Raw genomic sequence first — 13,067 nt, forward strand, 5'->3', positions numbered from 1 at the left:
GCTCCTCGAATCCTGTGTTCAGTTCTGGGCCCCTCATCACAAGAAGGATGTTGAGGCTCTGGAGCGAGTCCAGAGAAGAGCAACAAAGCTGGTGAAGGGGCTGGAGAACAGGCCTTATGAGGAGCGGCTGAGAGAGCTGGGGTTGTTTAGCCTGGAGAAGAGGAGGCTGAGGGGAGACCTCATTGCTCTCTATAACTACCTGAAAGGAGGTTGTAGAGAGGAGGGTGCCGGCCTCTTCTCCCAAGTGACAGGGGACAGGACGAGAGGGAATGGCCTCAAGCTCCGCCAGGGGAGAGTTAGGCTGGACATTAGGAAGAAGTTTTTCACAGAAAGGGTCATTGGTCACTGGAACAGGCTGCCCAGGGAGGTGGTTGAGTCACCTTCCCTGGAGGTGTTTAAGGCACGGGTGGACGAGGTGCTGAGGGGCATGGTTTAGTGTTTGATAGGAATGGTTGGACTCGATGATCCGGTGGGTCTCTTCCAACCTGGTTATTCTATGTTTCTATGATTCTATGATTCTATGATTCAATGCCTTCATCCAGGTAATTGATAAAGACATTGAACACAACTGGACCCAGCACTGAGCCATAGGGAACTGCACTTGTGACTGGCCTCCAGCTGGAGTTAACTCCATTTATCACAGCTCTTTGGACCCGGCCATCCAACCAGTTTTCCACACAGTATGTCTCTGGCTGTTCTAGTACTGTTCGCTGACCACCTGGAAATAGCTTGTGAACTAGTGGTAGTACAAATACATGGTCAAGAACCCCTGTCCCACAGTTATTAATCTTTCTCATAAACAACCAGCTAGTTACAAAGAATTTGGCTTTGAATGTACAGATTGACAAAAATGTAAAGCAAACAGCTTTCAGTTTTTGTACAGCTGTTGTCAATAATTAAGGATACCTGACACTTTCCATTCCAGTGCCCTTATTTCAGCTCCTTTTATCTTTGTCATACTTTGATCATTGGGATTAAATGCTGCCCAACCTGGGTGGTTATCTGTGGCTGACATTTTGACAGATAAGACTAACAAAACTATCAGCCACAAAATGAGGAAAATTCTTTTTTGTGCGAATGTTAAAAAGTGTTTGCAATTCAGTTTGCTGAGAAGCATTTATATCTTCAGGTGCTGCACTGAAAACCCAGTTCTGGTTACTTCTTTGTCTTCTCACCTAATACCTAACTATACAACTTCATTTTGCCAGTATGACTATTTTTTTTGTATGTGAATATTCAATAAGGTCACTGGAAATAAAGGAATATAGTTTTGGATTTATATTGAAATGTCATGACGCTTCTTCTGATGAATTACTGCTAAGCAGGACTTCAGAATGAGTTCTGAACAATGGACAACTAAGGAAAAGACAGAGCTAAAAAATAAACAGCAAAAGTTACCATTAGTTCTGGAGGAAATATAAGCTCCTGGGTGGGATCTAAGGGCTGGAATTCATCTGTTGAAAATAGTCTGATGGAAACCTTAAAAAGAAAGAAAGCCAGCAAAGACCAAGAACTTTCTCTTGTAATTAATTCCATCAAAAAAAAAGAAGAAAAAAAAGAAAAAACAAACCCAAACTCTGAGGGTCCCTATAAAGTCACTACAAAACTAGTAATTCCATTATTATTTGGATTTGGCTAAACTACCACACATAACTTGGGTTCAAAATAGCTTTGCAAAGGTCCCTGCAAACACAAATGACAGTGTAGAGGCAAACAACTGAAAGACTAACTACAGGGTTCCTATAGCCTTACTATAAGAAAGCAGCTGTTTTCATGCCAATCTACAGGACTCAAAAAGCAAAGATCAGATATTTCTGAAAGAAAATTGAGAACAAAGTCAAATATTCATATAGATAAGAGGTTTCATATAAAATTACACTCATAACTGATTTCTAAGAGTGTATTGGTTCTTCAGGCTCAATTCAGCACCTGGATTCCTAAGAGATCAGTGGTTACATTCAGATCAGCACTGATCATTGATTAACACAGCTCTACATGTGTCCTGATTTCTTGCTCCATTGGACGATCACTGTATGAGTAGAGCCAAGGCTATTAATGTTTCTGCACTTGAAGAACTGCTCAAATCTCAGTTCTGGATATCTAAACTACCTTATAACAAGTATAAGTAAATATACTAAGCAAATCTGCCACATTATCGCTGCCTCATACAAATATACACAAAGAATCCCTAATTTTTAGAACTATCTCCACATTTCTTGCAAGGAATAATAAAATGTCTTTTTTCACAAATAACATTATGTAAGGTGAATAAGGTGGAGGATAAAAATGGCAGAAAATACTGCATTTACTTTAATTACAAGAAAAAAAAACATGCAACATTCTTTCTATAAGCTTTATATCTAAATAGCACAGGTAAAATACTTAAAATCCTACCTTTTCTTCCTCATCAAACAAATAATCTTCCTTGTCCAAGCAACATTTTCCATTTGCTTTCCTTTGACAACAAACAGATTCCTAAAGCAGGAATACTCCATTAGTGAAATATTGCCCAGACTGGCAATGAGATGAAGCCTGCTTAAGCCACTAAGAGTGTCTCTTTATACTTCAATAAAGTTCTAGATGAAGTTTAATAATAAGCTAGATTGGAAGGATTATGTGTTGAAGTGATATTAAAAAATAACTTAAAATCATTGGATGTTGAAGTCCTTAATGCAAAGTGATTCATACTATGTAAAATTCCATCGGCCTTATGAGATCACACATAGATGGTTTGTATTATTTCTTTCACCTACTGTTCACTCTCCCATTTCTTCCAATGTAGGTTTCTGACATTGCCGTATTACATGATAAATTGCTAAAAACATTGATCCAAATTCTGCATTTATATATGCCAGGACTGACCCGCAGTAAAACACATAGAGTTACTTCATATTACTCTTCATAACACAGGCTAGACACCAAGTTCATTTGTGCTAATCAGTTTTTCTAATGAGTTTGGCTACTACACACATTAATTAGACCTACAACTCTTAACTGAGGAAAGAGATGACCTTAATGAAAATCTTGATGGTTTGTGTATAAATATATATACACAGACTAACGGACACAATCTAGTATTCCTATCCTCACTACTTCTTACCTTACAGAATGTTTTACAGGCATCCAGGATTGGCCTGTATCCAGTACAGCGGCACAAGTTCCCTGAAAAGAAGGAAATTAGTAAGAAAATGTTTTGTTTTAAAGCATGTGGCTTTAAAACATCACATCTTTATATGAGGTTTGTGTTTTTGAAGCTTAAGGGGAAGTGTTCGCTCTCCAAAAGACAAAAGAGCTCAGTGTCATAAGACTTAGAACTCTGTGGCTCCTGAGGAAAAAAGGCTATTGTTTCAAGGCAAGTATGAAATACTTGACAGCTGCTCTAGAGGGAATGCTGACTATAGATTAGTATGAAGGAGAACAGGAGATTGTACAGTATTCTTCACCCACTCAAAATGTTTTTCTCGTTCCCCCTGCCTTATTTCTAACATTGAGGAGGTTAACATTACACCTCCATCCAAGTCCCCTCATAGTAAAAGGAAATGACTTTGGCTCCATTGTGACTCTAGAGCACTGTGGAGAACAGAGGCTATTTTACCTGCAATAGATGCCCACACTTTCTCTTAGTGAAGATGGTCTGCATCTCTCTACCTTATTTGTTTTATTCCTAACACAAAGGGGCTCTCCTGTGAGGCTTATAACATTCCTAACTCCAGATGTAATGGGATCTCAGAGACCTTCAGGTACAGCTACTTCTCCAATATGACATAATTTCTGCACACCTGATTTAAAGCACTTCAAAAGAGACATATGAGGATGTTTTGAACACCTGCCCCTGAAATACTGCACAGCTCCATGCTTAACTTTCCAGGAGAAGAGAGCAACAGGGAATGCAAGGCCTGTAATCCCATGCCAGCGCTGCTGGGAAGCACGATTTGTATAGAGTACATACATACATACATATATGCATGCATGTGTACTCACACAGACATGCAGCCACATACACAAAATATCTGGAGAAAAAGGTTCAAGGATACATCTACAAACTAAGAAGGGGCAATATTTACCAGCCAGAGCTGCAACCATCTGTTCTGAACTTGGTTCTGTGTGGTTTCTTAGCAACGTGTATATGGACATCACCATTCCAGGGGTGCAGAAACCACACTGGGAGCCATGGCACTTAGCAAGCCTTTCCTGAAATGAAACATCACAACTAGCACTCCTTTCAGTGTATATCACCATTCCAATGCACTCTCTCTTAAAAGGGAGACACCATACTAAATGTTATCTTCACGGTAAATCACACTTTTAAAGTAAAACAGTTTAAGTGATCTCAAATAAGAATAATTATTTTGTGTGTGATGCCTAGGCACATCTTACTAAGGAAGCTAACTAACCTTTAGGAGACTTCTTTTTTTGCATTCGTACTAAGACATCAGCTAAAGGGGCATTGTCCAAGAGGAGCTGTTAGCTGAAATAGAGCACAAGCCCACACTCTTACACACTAACAATTTGAGCAGGCTGCCAGCAGTAAAGCAAGATCCATCATGAACCATACCTCATGCACCTTGATCAACCAACTGCCAGAAACTTCTGTTGTCTTCTCTTACCATTTAGTAGGGACGCTAAGCATTGGAAGATGCTCTAAAAGCACTGTTGCTCAAGGCACCACATACAAAGGAAGAAATCATCAATCCTCTTACACTGATACTGTACTCTCACCTGAACTGGATGAATCCTGGTTTTTGTACTTCCAACACCTTCCACTGTGGTCACTGCCACACCATACAAGGAGCAAATGGGAAGTAAACATGCATTTGCTGAATAATGTCTTTGGAAGATAAAGGAGAACAAAGAACATGGATCTTATTTTATTATAATAAAGATGCATTAATATTATCTTGCAGTCAATCAAGAAATAGTTTATACTTACAAAGCAGTCATCATCACTGGGAATGAGAAGAGAATAAGCTTTATAGAAGGGATCACCTACTAGCTGTGTCTCTTCCTCAGTATAAAAACTGTATTTATGAGGACAATTCTGTAGAATTTATATGTTCCTTAATACTTCAGTTTTTTCTAATCGCTCTCATCTCTCCTGCCCACAAGCAACGTGTGAAGTGTGTTTTGGAGGAAGGAGATGGGGAAGGGAGGATTGGGATAGACATTTGCAGGACGCAAAGAATTATTGCTGCAAATCTGTAATCAAATTTCTAACCCAAAGGAAATTCTGATGTAAAATAAATATCATTCTAAATAGGAACACATTAAAAGGAAAATTCTTCAAAGCTTTTAATCATTGGTAATAAAATGTTTTGTTCTACTATAGCTGAGACGTTTCTTTTCAAGTGTCATTCTGGATGTTTTAATTTTAACTTCTGTAATACCTTCAAACATTTTCATTTGCATTGCATTCCAATACAATGTAATTGTCTTTTTACTTTTTCCCCACCTAAAAAAATATTCAATTGACAATGATATGTTAATATTAAAGAATCTGACTGGAGTTTTATCAATATAAAAGTAATTTATTCCAATATTTAGCTTAATAAAATTCTGTGTCTGAGTTTCAAAGTATTTTCATAGGTGTGGTGTAGAGACAGAGTTCAGTAAGCACTGTAAGATGCAAACTTCTGCCTGCTCTGTCTTCCCATCAGCCATATGACAGAGCTGCAGGCAGGAGCCACATTCTAGCAGTCAGTACAAAGGGTGTCAAACGTACACCTCCTAAAGAGAAAACTCCTTGCAGAAGCTGTCAGCTTTTATGAACAAATTAAGCATTTGAGTACGATACTTCAGCAAATTTACAACATACCTGAAGACAGCATTGTCTTTTGGATTAAAGTGACCCTTCCTTTGGATTCTTTTACTATTAAGTACAGAATTTACAACTTAGATTTTAGAGCTTCATATCTGGAAATGCAATCTACAGCCATAAAACTCTCTGTGGTTTTCAAAATTTTCTGTTAGAGATACCGTATCTTCTTCAAAGTTGGCTCATATGTTGATATCATCACTGTGCAGGCACCACAGCCACCTTCTCCACAGCCATACTTAGTTCCTGTGAGACGGACTGAAGATGTTGTCATTAAGGAAAAAAAAGTATCAGGTTTCATTTTGGTCTTCATTCTGTTGAAAAGCTTGAGGCCACATTTTTTCCTGAACTGCTAAGAAACATACAATTGGTTTGGTATGACAGCATACATATCAGACTCCTTTCTATGTTGGATTAAAATTGACAGTGAAAATAAGATTGAAGCTAAGGAATGACCAAAATCTTGCTCCCAAGAACACAGAAAACTTAATTTTAACTTCTTTTGGAAGAGGAGTAAGTTGGGACAGAAAGAGGAAGCAAAAAATAGTTTTCCAAGTGAAAATATGAAAGGAAGAATTGTGTAATGGGCAAAATAGCTGAATTTCCTGTGAAACACTACAATCAATATCTCAGTTTTTCCCAGAAGGACTGTCTAGAGTCAGGATATTAACCTCACATTTTATCTGAAAGATCACACTAATGAGAAGTGTTTGTTTCTTTGAATCTGGAACAGTAGCCAATCTGAAGCTGTGAATAGACAAACAGCTAATGTAATGTTCCACAGCCACCAAACGGAAGATGCCTTACTCCCCATTTCTTCTTCGTCTTCACAACATTACGTGCTCCAAAAGCCAAGACCTCTTGTACTAAGCCCTTCTCACCAACCCCTTCCATGAGCTGACTAATGATGAGATGACTAATTAGTGATCTGGTTCCTAATCCACCTGAAACCCTCTGTTTTTACCTGGGTTAGTTTTCTGCTGGCCTAATGAGTGTAATTAGTACACAGAGAGGTCTGAAGAACTCCACAGCTGGCACAAGATACAGGAAGATAACTGGCTACCAGGAGCCAGGAATGATGGAGGGGAAACAGGCCGCCTTCTTTTCACACCGCATTGTCAAAATTAAAAAAGTGTTTGTCAGTGTGAGGGTTAGCACTCTTCACTTGCAGTAAAGCTTTGAGATGCATGTATTGCTTTAAGGTCTTATCTAATTAAGCTCTACTGCTTTTTTCCCACTGGAAAGCGCTTTACAGAACCCTTTCAGAGCCAATTCTAACTTGTCAGATAAAACAAATACATTTTAAGATACAGTTTATTCCCTTCTTGTGCTTCTATTTACTTGCTAATTTACAATCTACCTTCCAGTTATTAACAGTGGTCTAATGTGCCAATTCCTATGGCATTTAGACTCAAAAAAAAAAAAGACATCAGGATGCTTAGAGAAGTATTATTCTGTACCTTGCAGCTATAAACCCTAATACTGGAAGATGCTAAAGTTCCTCACACTGACTCAGGCAATCATGTCACTTTATATAAAGAGTCTGGCAACACCAGCATAAGATATTCCTGCTCTGTATTTTTTTTCCCTACCATTAATTTTTGTCTCTGTACCAAAGTTAGCTGTCCCCCTAGCTATGTCAACTCAATTCTATGGGGAGGCTTGCTGTGAAAAGGGTCAGTTCCTCTATCTGGCCAACAGAGTGGTCTCAGCCATGGCTGGGCAGGCGCATCTCAGGGAACGGCACACCATCAAACTGACCAAAGCAAAAAAGGGCAGGAATACTACAAGTTAACATTAAAACTGTATGGCGAAACCGATTAGCTCTTGAAAACAAGTTAATCTTATTCCTGTTTTATAAGCAGGGTATAATGATACAGAAGCGTTACATGATTTTTCATGGTGTTTGGGCAAGTCAGGATTACATTATCTCATACACCGATGTACTTAACGACTGAAGCACAACTCTTGTGATAGGGCTGTTACTGACCTACTTTTTATGGTCTGATGGAGTCTGAAGTTGTTCAAATTACTGCAGAATAATTTTGTAAACACTGTAACTACAGCAACCTATTCTGGTCCAGACTCCTCCTTTTGACTGACCAGTAACAAACATATTTCAACTTTAGCTTTTGTTTTGAGACAAGTAAAAATACTCTCTACCCTGTGAGTTCTGTACTACACAGTACATCACTTGCCCTGCAGGGGCATGTTTCATGACACTGTCTAGGAAGCTGCCAAAAGGAGAGATTCTGTTCTTCCCCATATTTTTTCCCTGCTCCTGGCTGTGAGTCCCTACACACATGTTCTGAATATTATGCAACAGCTTCATGAGCACTAGAAATAAACTCGTGCTGCAACAGATTTTGGAAAACAGCTGAGAACAGACACAGGGTCAGGTCTCTGAAACAGTGAAGAGAAAGAGACGAAAAGATCGTAACTAGTGCTGCACAATCTGTAGCAACCCAGGAAGCCCAGAAAGCCATGGACTAAAACTAAGATAGAAGGAAAAAAGGAAGGTAAAAAACCTTGTCTGCAACAACAAAACTACAAGTGTGAGAGCTCTAGCCTTCCCTACTTACGTTCTGTCTTGCGTAAGTGATTTTTTTTCCTGTTATAAAAGCATAGTTGTTCATATTTGCTTACAATTAATCCTGTTTGTTGAGTTTAGAAATCTGTTTGGAATCCTTATCATATGAAAAAATACATCACCTCAAAACTCCATCAGACTCAGGGTCTTACCACAAAGTCTCCCCTTTTCTGGGCGAGAGACTTTTACAAAACCTGCAGATTCCTATTTTACAAGTTCTATGTATCAGAATTTTTATTTGGGTGGGGCGGGGGGAGGAACACATGCACATAATGCCTGATTGAATAACTCTGTTTACGTAGGAAACTAGGCTAAAAATACAGCAGCTCTCTGAAGTGTATTTAGCTTAGGAAACACACATCATGTAATGTGGCTGATTTATCTTAAGAGAGTCACAACTTCCTTAACCTGGTAAATCATCTTTTAATTATAATTTATGAAAATTTTGCTCAAATGAGGTTTTCAACTGAGTGACTTAGGGGAACAGACCAGAAAAAGATACGTCTTTTTCGCAGATAAGACAACAGCATTTGTTCAGGATCGGCATTTTTCTCTACTATCTGCAGTAAAAAATTCAAAACAAGGCTTTACTAAGAAACAAGGGCTTTTCAAAATCACTGCACAGACTGCATTCCCAAAAAGTCAGGAGAGAATTCTTCTCCAATTTCCTCCGACACAATTGCACTAATCGTCAAAGACCATGGGAGAGCTTGGGCTCCTTCTGGAAATTCCTTTTCAGACAGACATGTTTCCAGGATAGAAGTGCCAGGGCATCTTGCAGCTACTAAAAATAACCACTGCACAGTCAAAGGTCATACTGAGGAAATTTACCTTCAGACACACTAGAAACAAAAATGCAGCAGGACTTTGCTTCAATAGAGGCAGCAGAGCACAGAGAATTAGTGTTCTGCAGACTTTAGAGTCGTCCTGGCACTGCTGGGATGAACGCTAGAGAAAGCCTGTGAGGCTAACAGCATGAATCAAACTCCTTCTGGCTTTATTTATATAAACTTTCACTTGCCTTACCAGACTAACAATAGAGAACAACAGAAATGCTGACATTCTTGGTTGATAAGAGTATTTCTTATTCCTTTGCTTAGAATCAGCTAGTTCCTCCCAGTTGCATTGAATCAACAGCCAGTTTAATTTTGCTCTTGTGGTATTATCTTTATAGAATCATAGAATAGTTTGGGTTGGAAGGGACTTTAAAGATCATCCAGTTCCAACCCCCCTGCTATGGGCAGGGACATCTCCCACAAGATCATAGAATAGTTTAGGTTGGAAGGGACCTTAAAGATCATCTAGTTCCAACGCCCCTGCTACGATGTTGGCCAACAGTCCATATTTCAGTACCTGACTCTTGCTGACTTTCTGTGATGCCTCTGAAAATCACTTCTCAGATACTATCAAAGATAAGAAGCCAGGCTTATACAAATGGAACACTAATTTGTTCACCAGCCAAATCTGATACCCAGCTGAAAGTCTGTTTCCCTCCAATGCCCCAGCACTAGCTAAAGCAGGAATTCAGCATGTTTGGACTCCTCAGCCGTTTCTCTCCTCCCAGCACTCGCTGTCCGCCCAAGAGAGCTAGCCAAAGTCATACTGGCAGGCTAATTCACTTTCTGCTCAGCAAGGAGGAGAGAGGAGGAGGTGAGGATTCGTTTATACTCCCATAAGGAAAAGGTCTGAGGAAGCCAACTGCGTGCCCAGCCGCTTCGGGGTTACTTGTGGAGCAGCACTTACCTTCCTGCCATTGACATAGAAGATGAGGGGCCCGTGCCCCTGCAGAGCCATGGCTCGGCACAGCCCGGCCGCAGCTGCCTGCTGGGACCTGCCGTTGCCAGCACGGATTCTCCTCCGCGCTGCCAGAAGGGGCTCCTCCGGGGTGAGCGGTGTTGTTTGCCTGCTAACAACCAAATCTCCAAAAGTGATTTCAAATCGTTATAAAAGTCAGCGGCGATCATGGGACCGAGGGGAGTTTTGCAGAAGTTTGCGCTCACAAAGGAATCGGCACTAACTTCCAGATCTCTTAAGGGCTGCTTGTGTAACCAAGGGTTTACACAGACCTGTTTTTCTCCTCTTGTTTAATCTAAATAAATAGAATTCACTTTCCCGCGAGTTTTAAACCAATCAGTTAGTGGCAAACTGAAATATTATATATTTAAAAAGCCAGATTGGATAAACACGAGAGAAAGCAACTTTGAAGCTATAAAGAGAAGTTCAAATTACCTTATCCTCAGTAAAATAAACTTACTCCCTGTAACAGCTACAGACTAAATTTTATCTCAAATATAATGAGCCTTTTTTACAACTTTTTTCTGGCAAGAGCTTCTAATATATCAATGGATCTGGTAAAAGCAGCACATTTAGTGAAGATTCAACAGGCAATGTAAGAGTATTTATGCAGTACCTGAAGTAAGTGACCCTTCCACAGAACAAGAACTGCATCCTAGTAAATATAAGTAAATTTTCTCTGTGTATTCAACATCAACTCAAAAACAGTAAGGATGGAGAAAACAAGTAAAGAAGGCAGTAGCAACTGTAATATAATTTCAGAGTTATTTTAAGTAACTGCTGTGCACCTTCAGGTAGTTTTCTTTACCCTTCACTGCTTTGAAAGCTATCTACTTTAGAAGGAATGGAAGAAACCCAGGCATAAAGCCCTGGGTCTCACCCTTCTATTGAAAATTACACTCTTTTATTTGGAACACTGTAGCAGCCCTGCTGGTAAAACCCGAGGTTGTGTGGAAAAACAGGATCTTCAGTGAAAAAATAATTAGGACCATCTCCAGAAAGATTTTTTTTTTCCAGAGGAAATGAAGCATAGATTTGTTTCTAGCTTTCAAATCAAGGGTATGTTGCAAAAGAGGGTGCTGTTCTAAACATCATGATAAGCAAACAACAGAACAGACTAACATTTGTTAAATTAAATGGTATAGCAAACTTTCTACTAATTAAAAGAACAAAGCACCCAGAGAATCTTATAACATAATCCTGTTAAAGAACATCCTGCACAGCTGGTCCTTGTACTAACTAGAGAATAAGGGACACAGGAAATCTGATATAGAGCATCCTGAACATCTGCATTAGGGGAGGACAACATTATTCAGCAACATAAGATGCACCCCTAAGCAGATCCCCTACTCACTGAGCACCCGTAACTTCAAGTAATCACTAACCAATCATTTGTAAAGGGAAGTACTTCACATGTATTCACTCTCTAGCTTGTAGCAAATTGAGCACAGAGGCTCCTGTCAGCTATGCTTGTGCAATACTGTCATAAGCCAAATATCTCAGCTTGGCATGTGAGATTGGCTATTTGCATGCTGGGTAACGAATCCAACTTTTCAGACAACAAGCAACAGAGAGAAACAACTCCTAAAAAACCCACTGTGTTTTACACAAGTAACAGAAACTTCCTTTGGATTTCTAATGACAGAGCTGGTGGTGTTGATAAACAGTGAAAGCTACAAGAGCATTTCAATTTAAAAAAAAACCCCAAACAATTAATTATGAACTTGGTAAGAAATGCAAGAAAAAATGTATAAAAATATCCTATATGTAATTACTTTTAGATAACATTGAATTAGGATAGAATCTGTTTTCCCAATAGTTTCTGCACCTCTTCATGATGATCTTGCTGATATAGTGACATACACAGCAAGCATGCCTCAGGAAAGTCTGTTTGCTGAAACTTCTCACAAGCTTCTTTGTTGTGCAATACAGATCACATTGCCTGGGTGAGAAGGTAAATTTAATGTTGGAAGAATTTCCATACCGATGGACTAGAATTGGAAGAATTTCCACACTGATGGACTAGCTGTCCTTTTTGTTGTGTACTCACAATCTTTGCATAGTCTCTGGAATGGGTGACCACAGCTAGAAAAGCTCTCTGCTTAAGGGATGAAAGTCCCCCATGTAGACTGCCTCACTAGGAGCATATTTAACTCCGAATTCATACATGGAATGTTCTACAGGATCTTGGGGAAGCTGCATTGAGGCTACAGACTGTCATAAACAAACCAACAGAAAAGTTGTGGTATTTCTTAAATATAATGTCTTCGTGCCTCTTACTGTTTATGGTTATAGTTCAAGATTGACATGTAGGATGGACACATCTGAATGCTACACATCCAGGAGTACATTTTGATATGCATGAATCCTTTTTCTCTCAAAATATGCAGCTGAAATTCTGGCAATGCACAAGAGAAGGACACAGGTTCCCCTTGTACTTCATGAGATTCCTCTTGGCCCATTTCTCCAACCTGTCCAGGTCCCTCAGAATGGCAGCACAATCATTCAGTGTTTCAACCACTCCTCCCAGTTCTGTCTCAACTGTGAATCTGTGTAGGTGGCATTCAGTCCCATCCTACAGGTCACTCATGAAGATGTTAAACAGTACTGGCCCCAGTATAAAATGCCAGGGAGCTCTAGCGCTTGGCCTCCAACTAAACTGTGCTCTGCTGATCATAGCCCTCTGGGGCTGGTGCTTCAGCCAGTTTTCAACCCACCTCACTGTACACTTAACACATACTTGTCAGCTTGTCTGTGGGATATTATAAGAGATAACATCAAAAGCCTTACTGAAGTTGAGATATACAACATCTACTGCAGTTCCCTCACTCACCAAGCTAGTTGTCTCTTGTAGAAGGCTGTCACAGGAAA

General features: G+C 39.6%; 1 protein-coding gene across 1 annotated transcript in view; it reads right to left on the minus strand.

Annotated features, from left to right (window-relative positions):
* The window catches only part of AOX1 (aldehyde oxidase 1), a 47,109-nt gene extending 36,898 nt beyond the window's left edge, over positions 1-10,211 (minus strand). Inside the window, exons 1-8 of the mRNA XM_069860909.1 lie at positions 10,146-10,211; positions 8,905-8,962; positions 5,974-6,070; positions 4,720-4,828; positions 4,065-4,191; positions 3,101-3,162; positions 2,395-2,475; positions 1,399-1,479 (exon numbers count right to left, since the gene is read on the minus strand). Of these exons, the coding sequence (XP_069717010.1) occupies positions 1,399-1,479; positions 2,395-2,475; positions 3,101-3,162; positions 4,065-4,191; positions 4,720-4,828; positions 5,974-6,070; positions 8,905-8,962; positions 10,146-10,196 (666 nt within the window). The 5' untranslated portion in view covers positions 10,197-10,211. The remainder of the gene's footprint in view (positions 1-1,398; positions 1,480-2,394; positions 2,476-3,100; positions 3,163-4,064; positions 4,192-4,719; positions 4,829-5,973; positions 6,071-8,904; positions 8,963-10,145) is intronic.
* Positions 10,212-13,067: the final 2,856 nt, after the last annotated feature.

This window comes from Phaenicophaeus curvirostris, chromosome 7 (assembly GCF_032191515.1).
Source record: "Phaenicophaeus curvirostris isolate KB17595 chromosome 7, BPBGC_Pcur_1.0, whole genome shotgun sequence".
Lineage (NCBI taxonomy): Eukaryota > Metazoa > Chordata > Aves > Cuculiformes > Cuculidae > Phaenicophaeus > Phaenicophaeus curvirostris.